Source organism: Enoplosus armatus, unplaced genomic scaffold (genome assembly GCF_043641665.1).
Source record: "Enoplosus armatus isolate fEnoArm2 unplaced genomic scaffold, fEnoArm2.hap1 Scaffold_116, whole genome shotgun sequence".
Classification (NCBI taxonomy): Eukaryota; Metazoa; Chordata; class Actinopteri; order Centrarchiformes; family Enoplosidae; genus Enoplosus; species Enoplosus armatus.
This window is the reverse complement of record NW_027261214.1, coordinates 1-11,048: the sequence shown is the minus strand read 5'-3', so window position 1 is coordinate 11,048 and position 11,048 is coordinate 1. Positions and strand designations below refer to the sequence as shown.

Below are 11,048 nucleotides of genomic sequence, written 5' to 3'. Positions count from 1 at the left end.
TACTGGTGCATGCTGGCCGCACATGTGCTATGATCATGAGGATGATACATGTTCTGAAAGCATATACAGTATGTACCTGCTTCAAAGGGTTCATCTTGTCCTAACACTTCTTGTGTTCAGTGTCTTCCATTGGCTTGTTCACTGCAAGGAAAGATGACACCATAGTCTCTAATGTGCACACAATATGATGTATATATAATAGTGAATGAATAACAACAAAATTTGGTCAAAATTACCAATGTACAATTACACATACATTAAAGAGCCATTTTTAAACTATTTTGGTTGATACAATAAATTAGCTTAACTTAAACTGCCAACAGCACTGAGTAATTAGAACAAAGAGCATGTTATGTCATCCAGCTGACAACAGAGAGAGGCAGTAAAATCTCATAACACAGAGCTTAGTGGAGATTTTTTTTACATATTCTGCACACATTTGAACAATTCAGCTCAAGTTGAAAGTAAGCAACATGACAATTTATCTTAAAAATCTACTAATTACCACACAATTCTATGCATAAAATACAAACAAAAGTTATGATTGAACTAAATGACTACCTTTTAAAATACTGACACTATTACAACATTGTTTAACAAATACATTTTCGTTTCCATTGAAAAATAAAATAATTTGAGGCCACATTCTTACCTGGGTTTGTTGCAGAAGCAAACGTGCTTTGGAGTTGTGAAAAACATCTTGACGTGTTGAATTATTAGTAGACACAACACAGTAAAGTCTGTGGATGTAGATCTTGAAGAGACAGATTCCTTGGTGCACAGTTTTGAAAAAACATTTTTTCCATCTATAAGCGCTGTATGGTTAATTATTAAGATCCTTTGAATGTGATGGAATAGAGTCATCTCTGCTACATTATGTAGGCCTACAGGGCCATTATCTTAATGGTTACTATTCAGTATTTTCCATTCCTGCTGATACTATTGTGTAACTTGCTGATTTATTAGAGGGTTACCTAAGATATTCCAAAGAAGTTCCAGAAGTACCAAATTTGATCAAGTCAAATCACACACAGACAATTGTATCTGAGACAGAAAAACTGTCAAAAAAATTCCTGGACAACTGTTGTTTCTGCCAAATGTTTTTCAAATATTTCCAACCATGTTGCTTCTCCTTCGGCAAAATAAAGTGTAATTTTAATGCAATGTCAGTTCATACATTTGTAATGAAGAGGACCTGGCCGGGCAAGTATTCAACCTTATGAGTATCGTTTGTGACAGACACTGAGTCATCCACATTCACATTTTCTCATACTGAACTGCACAAACACTCCCACACATTCACACTGGGGAAAACCAAGGTGCAAGCTATAAAATTTGTAAAATGTGCTTTTGTCTTGGAATTGAAGGCTCAAGAAGCCTGGATATATTTAAATTAAAAATAAATATAAAACAAAATAAAATAAGGCACCAGCTAGTCAGCAAATAAAAATAAGATGGTTGGGGTGAATGGTTCCATAAAACTCATTAAAACAAAACATTTTGAAGGGGATAGAACATACCTCTTGGTCCAGATTGTAGTCCTCTTTGGAATTAAGTGCCAATTTTACAGCCATGTAATCTCCACTTTTCACAGCATCCCGCAATTCACCTGACAAGAACAAAGTAGAGCCAAATTAAATTCAAAGAACATTTATATTTTAAATCTCACAATCAAACATACTTAACAAGATATAGAAAAAAAAAAGAGAACACCTAACACCTTTTGGAATTATGCATTATCATTACCCCTCCATTTACTCTTGGTTTACATTTCCAAAAGAGCGTGGTTGTGGTCCAATTTATTAATTTCTTCCTTGATTCCTCCCCCTTCTGATTCAACAACACAGACGAGGGAGGTGTGGGTGGAAGTCAACAGTCCTCTACAGTTCTGATTTAACCCCCTCTCGTAAACCCTGCACACATATTTTGTTTCACTTGGAAATACGTCACATTAAAGAAGCTAAACATCCTGAAGCTGCAGTTTCATTAGGACTTTAAAGTCAAGGATTTAAAGTTGAAAAACAGTAAGATAATGTTTAGAAAAACGTTGATGTTACTGAGAGGTCAGGGTTTAAATTCCAAAATTGGTGGTTCAAAATACTACCAATGTGTAAATTAACAACACCATGCCTTTTTAAGAATCCTTTACCAAGTCAGAAAATCACCTATCAACCCCTTGAAAGCTTCTAGATAGCAGTAGTAATCAGTCAGAGGACAGTAGTCAGCTAATTGTCAAATATGTAAATGGAAATACTCACTGGGTGATAACGGTGGACCTGACAGGATCTCGTCCTCCCCATTCAGATGTTTCTGGAAGTCGTCCAGAGTCATCCAGTCCAGGTTGAGGTCCATTCCTAAACTTAGAGTGGCGTGGCCCTTGTCTACAACACGTAATGCAGAAAGATACACTTCATTAGTTGCCAGGCTGTTATTCTCTCCGAAAATCTTACTCACAGGTTTCAAACCTCAGTTAGTGTTTGTAGTAACAAGTTAAGTTTGTCAAAATCCAACAAAATTGACATCTCCACTGTGCAGAGGGAAATTTATAATTTGACGTGAAACAACAATCTTAATTGGAAGCAGCAAAGATCAGCATGTGCTCATACGCCAATCAAAAACATACCAGATTTGTCAGCGCCCTCTGGTGGGACCTGGGTGTCCTGATTGTCATCACATGCCATGAAGAGTCTGGGCTCACTGTCCTCTCTCCTCTTCCTCCTGTCATCAGTTGGGGTTCTCCTCTCCCAGCCGGGCCGCTGCGCCTCCTCTGGTCTCTCCCTCCGCTCCCGGGAATCCTCTCCAAGCCTCGTCTTTGCTGTAGATTCCTCTCCTTCCCTCTCATCATTGTCCAGGCTGAAGCCATAACTCTGGCCAGGCCTGGAGACTGAAAGGGGGAGCAGGCAGGTCGTCACATTTCTTGACAGATTTGTCATAAAGAGCCTAGATGGCCTTTCATCCTCCATCACAGCTGTCAATCAAACCTATACAAAACAGCAGCTTGTTATATCTTGGTGGTTGCCATTTCCCATTCCTGCTTTGATTTGGCATGAACTGGCACATTCATTAAGTCGTGATTATTTTGGCTGACGAGTTTTTCAATTATTTAATTTTTTTACTTTCATTTTACCTGACATACCTGTAATCTGAGTACAATTTCCCCTCGGGGATCAATAAAGTATTTGATTCTGAGCGTGTTGTGTTCAAATGGACTGTTACACAACACAAGGTGCAGGACAGACAGAAAATCTCAAGCCAAAAAAACAACAGAATCCACAAATTGTTTCTTTGCAATGAATGTGATACTTGTGGAAATGTGTCTGATTAAGATCTGTAACTGACCAAATTATTGCACAACAGTGACAAAAAATTATAGTGGGAGCAAAGAAACTGAGTTGAGCTGATTGTAGAATTTTTGCTTTGACTGACAAAATATCAAGGCCACCAACAGCCATTTCCCCTGCTGACTTGTATTGGATAACTTCTCATGTAAACACCACAGAACCATAGTTAACGGCTTAAATTGAAGAAAACACTTAAACTATTAGCATATATTAATCCAAATGACTGAATTTAATAATCTCATCATAATAATCTCATCTTGAAAATATAGGACAGTGAATTCACAATTTAACTGAAAGAAAAAACACATTTGAATTTCTTTTACAATTAACCTGAAATATGAATTATAAATTATAAAACTAAAACCTATTGTGGTTCCCTTATTGTTCACAAATGTACTGAATATGCTCAAGTACTAACATTATTAAAGTAAAAGTTTATTAAGTAACTTAGTGAAAAAAAAGGCAAGGCAATTAGTAAACAGTGTGTTTAGGGGTGTAACGGTACATAAAATTCCTGGTTTGGTATGTACCTTAATTTTGGGGTCACAACTGGTACACTACAAAAACGTTACGGGCAAAACTTGTGCTCTAGAATTTCTGTTCCACGTGTGCAAGTAGTATACATAAATAAACAATTTTGACAGTAAACGTTGTGAGTCACAGGGCATACTGAACTGAGGAAGTTGCATACCAAACCGGACCTCCTGTACTGAACACACATACAAGAATACACGTATCGTTACACCCCTGGTGTTTAAGCATCCTTCTGTGTGCCAAACCCATTCAAAATGGCTTAAACATAGTGATAGTGCAAAATTACATATTTACAAGTACTAATAACTGCAAAATGAGGAAATTTTAATTTGGTATAAAAATCGGATAGGTGGATATTTATGTGTCCAAAAATGTAATCATCTCCAGTCCTCTGGTCATGCCACTCTAAAGCACAGACGATCTGGGATAATGCACAGAGGGACATTACAAGACCGGCACTTAAAGATTGTTTTGTTTTTCTTCTTCAGGGCAAAGCGAGCAAAGAGAACACAGTACTTCCTCCCTGATGTTGCCTTGTGCCAATGATTTGAGAAGCTCACATCAGTGACAGTTACAGGAAAGCATCCATCAGGCCTCTTTTCAATGGCCTCCACCTGTGGCACTGAACGACACAGCAATTTCAGTGACATCGCAGCACCATAACCAACACAAGAAATGACACAGCCGAGTGTTGTTTCTTGTGCACTCTTAAGTGCAATCACGTCCATGTTGCACTGTGAGGCCGCCTTACTGTACGGATTGTGCCTTACCTTCTAACTGGTAAGCGCTTACAGCTAAAACAAACTACGGTTTACTACACACGACGAGGAAAAGGCGAGTACTAATACTGCTAACACAACAGTACGAGGGTATCTTTTCCCTACAGAAATGCGTTCTCCTCAAAACCATCAGAGCCTCTGCTGCTCTCTCCCTTAGATACACGTAAAAATCCACTGACAAGAAAAGCTTTTCCCTCTCATGCTTCGTGGTGAACAAAAAACTAGGAAATATATTAAAAAACAAAAATACACACACTCGAAATTGCTAGACAAACTCAATTCGCTGTGCACAACCACTCTCTCTCTGCAGTTGCAACAGACACTCTGTTGATGAATGAAATACAAGTTTGAATTATGCACACCTCCGGGGTAGTGAACAAACCAAATCAGGAATACCATATGACTTTGAAGAGTCCTTCATTTTAGTAAACGAGCATCTTGTTTCACATTGTAGCCGCCAGAGTCCACATACATAACACAAACAGGCTAAAGGTGCAATCACACCTAGACTTTGTTTTCTGTATTTGGCATGTTTTCACCTGTTGTTAGGTTGCTTTTTAACTGAAGTCAGTTTGTGTTAATATTTCTTACATGTGATTTTTCGGTGCCTGTGTGTCATGCATACCATCTAATTGCTTGGTCTTCTCCGTCTTCTCAGGATCTGGTTTCTGAGTTGGAGACTCTTTGTTTGGCTTGGAGACCTTCTCAGTCTTTCCTAAAAGCTAATGTTGGGGGGGGGAAAAATACAATGTCAACACCTTGTAGTTTTCCAGGCAAACTACTGAGCAAACAGGGTAAACATTAATGCTGGCTAAGAGAAATGAGATGTTCACCATTACATACAAGTCTCTAAAATTGTAATAATTTCAGAAACGTCTGACAGTATTGTCAGTAAAGCTTGCAGGTGTCTCTGGTTCTGTTCCACAACCGCCTTCTCCTATGATAACATTCTTGTTACTACCCGTTTCCTCTCTGCAGTAAGTTCCTCTGTGCTTTAGGCCAGTCGAAGGTTTTTTTTGCTGGTATGACTTTTCATACACTATATTTTTTTTTTTCTTTCTTTTAACTGCAGACCAGCAATGCAACCTGATAATGACGTTAAGAGGCGGATCCGGTATCTTCCAAAGTCACTGACTCACATTAAATACAGTTTTCTGTTTTGCTCAGTCCATTTACAGCAGTAAGCCAACATGTGTTCAGTTACCACTGCCACTTGTGCACTTCCTGCATGTGCTTCAAAATAAATGCATTTTAACTGTGAAGCCGGATTGGTTTTCACCTGACCAATGATTTGCATGGTTGGAATACACATTATCAAACTTTTACAAAGCTTGATAAAAGGAAAAAGCCCAGGAAGTCGGGACTGATGTTACATCTTATTAGCATGAACAAACATTTTGCAACTGGAGTCAAAAACCCAACTGAGCAGCTCTGTTTAGCAGGCTGGAGTACAGGTGAAGTGGTTTGCGATATAGAAGAGATATAGAAGCATGCTATTGCGCTCACAGAAGCCTTTTCTGTGTGGACCCACAGAGGACGGCAGTGTAGCATCTCTGGTCACTGTTTATCACAGCAGCTGAGTGCTGTTTTGTAAGTTCTGTATTCGTACAAAACACCAGTAATCTTAAGAACTGCATTACATGTATTAGACGAAAACATAATGGTATGTCTGTTGTTATGAGTTTGCTGCATTGTAATGTTTTATATATTTTCTAAAGCAACATAGATTACATTTTCAAAATCCTAAAAAGCATGTTTGTGTATGAACATTTGTGATACACAAAAAGTGAAATGTGTAGCCTCACGTTACTTTACACAAATCAAAATGGGCGGAGCTCCAAGCAAGCAAACCAAAGACACAATTATTCTGCACTTTTGGCAAGTTAAATCAACATGTATCCCATTTTCAACTCCAACATTTTATGTCATATGATGCAAAACAAAACATAGCACTAATACTATACCTTTGTGGGTTTGCTGCTACTCTTTTCTGGGGGGGGCTGATGCACTGGCTGCCTGCGGGGGGCGCGGTCCTTGGCCTCGCAGTTTAACAGGAACTTCTCAAACAGGTTAGTGGAGCCTGTGGCGTCTTTCTGTCCCAATACTTCCTCTTTTGCCACCTCTTCCTCCTTACACTTGGTGCTGCTAGCTGCTGTGACAGAGGATGAGGAGGAGGATGATGATGATGTGGAGGAAGATGGTACTTTGGGTGGTGCTGATGTGCTCTCCTGCCCTTTGCTCTTGACTTTCTTATGTAGGGTGGAGCTATCACTGGAGTCTGAGTGTGGGGCAGCCTCCTCCTTGCCTTTCGAGGTAAGGCTCTTTAGTTTTTGGAGGCTGCTTTCTTTCAGGGTGGCGTCTGGCTTTTTGCTCTTTTTGTCATGGATGAGGTCCTTAATGCCCTGCAGCTTTACTTCCCACTTCCCTTTCTTTTGTTTGGACTTGTCGTCCAAACGTGCCTTTTCGGCTGACTTTGCAGCAGTATCTGTTGATGCAGTATCGTCCATTAGGGATTCTGACGGGCCGTCGCTCAGGTCGTCTTCCAGAGGTGCAGTGGCCTCGTCTTCAGAGGTTTCAATCTTACGTTCCTTCTTCCCTTTCTTTTTCTTCCCCTCCTCTCCCCTTTCTTTCTTATGCTTTCCCTCTTTCCCTTTTTCCTTCTTGTGTTTTTTGGAGGGAACAGGCTCATCGTCCTCCTCTTCGGAGTCAACAAGCCGCTTTTTTGATTCAGTCCTTTTCTCCTTGGAAGGAGAGGGGGGAGTCGGGGCTCTCTCTTCTTCTTCTTCATCTGTCTCTGGTGCCGGTAGAGGCCTGAACTCATCCTTCCGTTTGTCTCTCTTCTTCTTCTTTTTATCTTTTGGAGGTGGTTCCTCTTCTTCTTCCCGGATCTTTTTTTTTTTCTTCTTCTTGGTGGGTGTCTCGGATGGACGGTCTTTGTCACTGTCACTCTCTGAGTCTGCATCAAACACATCGCTCTTTGTAGGCAGCAGTTTCTAATAAGACACAGGGACAAGCAATGTCACATTTCAAGATTTAGATTGTTTTTTTGGCTTTCTGGCTTAAAGGTTCCCCTGTGGAGTTTTAGACCTATAATATCGCTAGAGTAGAAGCTGGTTATCTATGAGTCCCCACCCTACAGGTGGCGAGAACACGACAAGATATGAAACTCCAAATTGTGGTTGGCCTAATTTTATTCCTACCACACACATATCCAAAGAGACACTGACTGTGCTCACATATTGTAATAACCCCACCAAGAAAGGCTTGTTAATTGTGAGGTAACTGATTGAGAAACAAGTAAGCTTGCTCGTCTAATGCAACAGCAAAATAAACTTGAGGAAACAGATATGTCTAATTTTGCTCAGTAAACATTTGGTCTCCTGCAGATATCTACAGAATGAATCATTCTCTTGGACTACTACCTTGTAAGTTCTGCAGTGGGGAGTTAAACAATTTAAACCTCACTCCCATTTTTTGGACAAAGTGTTTTTTTTATAATTCACCTGTGAGTTTTGCAACCAACCAAAATACAGGTTGGTCATTCCAACACGCTGCAATGAATAAGAGTCAACACTGTATTCCATAAATGCTGTACCTACACCAGCATTATTGCTTTGGTGAATACAGTATCAGTAGCATTCTGTATACTTGACACAACCTGTCACTTAGACTTACCACACTCTTCTTGACTTCTGCCTCTTTCTTGGCCTTAGCATCAGCCATGGATTTCTTAAAAGTTAAGAGGACCTCGCGACAGTCTTCTAAATGGGCCTCTGGCTCCCAAGTGTCATCGTCAGAGCAGTAATTCTTCCAACGGACTCTGTAGAGCACTTCACCCTGAAAACAGAGAGAGAAGATATGAAGCTCAAGCATTACCTCCACACCCACCTGACACGGTGGCTGTTAGCTGTCAGGGTTTCAATGCTGACAACTTCACCAATAAACAGAATCTATAGAGTGACGCAAGGTATCCAGATGATGGCTGCCTGCATGCAAACATGGCTGACAGGCTAGATAAAATGTATAATTATAGTATTTTGTATGGTGGACATTTTTCTTTGATTCACTGGTTGTACTCACAATAGATGATGCATAGTAGAAGACAACATAAGTTCATTGGGGAGAAAAAGCGAAACACTTAAAGCTGCACTCATCAACTACTGGAAAAATGTCAACATCAATAATTGCTCTTTGCTGATACACATATTTACTGACCTGGACCAAATTGTAAGCATCTATACAAAGGAAAACAAATGGGACAAGCAAGGAAAATATTTAACTGTCAGGTGCAGGTTTTTGCACAGCCATCAAGAGAACAAAGCAATGCTGAAAAAAGTGTGAAACAACATGGCTTTTATTGTGAAGTGACCAGAGGAAGTCTTGAGTCATAGTCACTCAGTGTTACTTTTCATAAACAAAAATAGTTGGGCTAAATCTAGGTTTTAAAAAATGTTGTTGTTGTTTTTTCACACAAGCGAACAGGTTAGTTGAAGAGCTGCAAATGATTCCTGAAGTTTGGGCTTACATCAAATGACCCAGGATCATGTGTCGAGTGTTTTCATACAAGCATTTGAAAGTGGGGGACAACAGTGCACAAACCAACAGGTAAACCCTTGTCCTTCTCAAAATCAAATGTGTCTTTGTGGAAATAAAAAGGAATAACAACAACAACTATGACTCAACAGAGATCTACAGTACAGTCTTTCTATTATAAAGTACATTACTGGCGTTATCACAATGATTATATTCAGCTTAAGTCTAACTTTAGATATTCTGTTCCATCTGTTCCATTCATTATTTTGACATGCATCTGCAGGCTGCTGCTGCCCCTTACTTCTCAGATAGATATAGATATCTGATTCAGTGCACCTTCTACTTTCCTGACTGGCATGTACACTGATTATATATAGCCTTTCTACTCTGATCTATATTGAGCCAGTGCCCGCATGTTTTGCAGCACTGCATCAACATACAAACATTCTGTTTTAAAGACTACCTCTTCCTGTAGAGGTGCCAGCTGTCAAGGCTTACTTTCTTAATGTGTCTGTTTCGACTTGTTTCTGAGGTTTTCTGCACAGGTGGTACAAAACCTGGGAGACTCTCAAGAGGCGCTTTATAATCTAAGGCAAGCAGTAAGCCACGTGTAAAGCAAAGTGTGTTAATAACTCACTAGGGCTAGTTTTAGCTCGGCTACCTCCATGACCGTGTGACCCTCATCTTTGGGGGGGGGGGGGGGGGTGATTACTTAAACTGATGTAAACAAACACAGTGAAAGCCAGGAATCCTTCAAACTTTGTAAACAGCCTTTGCACAGGAAAAAACTAACACCACTCCCACTCATACACAAAAGCATGTATGACGGGTTAGTTAACAGTTAAGTGTGAAAATGTGGCAACCTCTTGTGACAAAGCATGACTTTGTGAACACAACATGAGAAGAGATAATAGGGGGGATCCCTCCTGCAAAAAGATAAACAAACTGTCCCACAATCAACAGCAGAGCTAAAACATATAGTCTGATTTTGTTCTGGTTATCAATACTATCTTGATATTGTTTCAGTAAAAAATATATAGGAGGTATTCAATCAGAAACCACCTTCAACAACAAATATCTTATTCCTGGAATAAATAGGATAGGACTATAAAATGCACACATATTCTCTGCTCTGTTCAGCACTACAATGCAATCAATGTGTCACACTATGTTGTAATTATTAGGTTAATTATTAGTGAGTTGGTTATTTAAAATTAGTTATATTTCAACGTTTAATACGAACAGGAACTACAGTTACTCAGCAGCTATTAAATATTAGTATAAGTACATGTTGTAACATACTCATGCCCCGGGTAGGTTATTTGGTCAACTTAAATATTCAAGTAACTTAACGCAGCATGTCAACACGTTACAGGTCCGTTACTGCAAAGACAACTTCAAATGGTCTAAGTGAGATAAAATTATCAGTTGTAGTTAATTATTACCAAGTGTTGCATTTGTTTGATAATGCACATAACGGTAAAACGCACAGGTAAGTCGGTCAGTTGATGCCACTTCAAATACGGCAGCCACTAAGGTAACGTCAGTAGGCGTTAGTAAATTCACATTGGGAATTACGTTAACTGGCAGTGTTTACAGTTACCGCAAGGAAACCCCACCGTCCAATCTTGTTTGTGCACAATGAGACTAACATTACAACCAGGATTTGTTTGGTCTAGCTATGCCACTGAGCAAGAGCACCCAAGATGAAAATATTTGCAAGCTTGCAAAGCATCCGTCCTTGGCCCCAGCAGGGGAGAGGCGAGCGGACATCACGGGAGAAGTTGTGCAGAAAAACGGTGCTTTGTGTGGACGAGCAGCGAGCTACGACAAAAAGAGTACTCGCCTATGACTTGCTAAG

General features: G+C 39.8%; 1 protein-coding gene across 1 annotated transcript; it reads right to left on the bottom strand.

The window, feature by feature from the left end:
* Positions 1-1,520: 1,520 nt before the first annotated feature.
* Positions 1,521-9,854, bottom strand: LOC139307208 (M-phase phosphoprotein 8-like; the record flags this gene model as incomplete). Its single annotated transcript, XM_070931067.1, has 7 exons — positions 9,825-9,854; positions 8,345-8,491; positions 6,619-7,647; positions 5,280-5,376; positions 2,624-2,884; positions 2,259-2,381; positions 1,521-1,609 (listed from the first exon to the last, which is right to left on the bottom strand). Coding segments are annotated over exons 1-7 (1,776 nt in total), but the record flags the coding sequence as incomplete, so codon positions are not given.
* Positions 9,855-11,048: the final 1,194 nt, after the last annotated feature.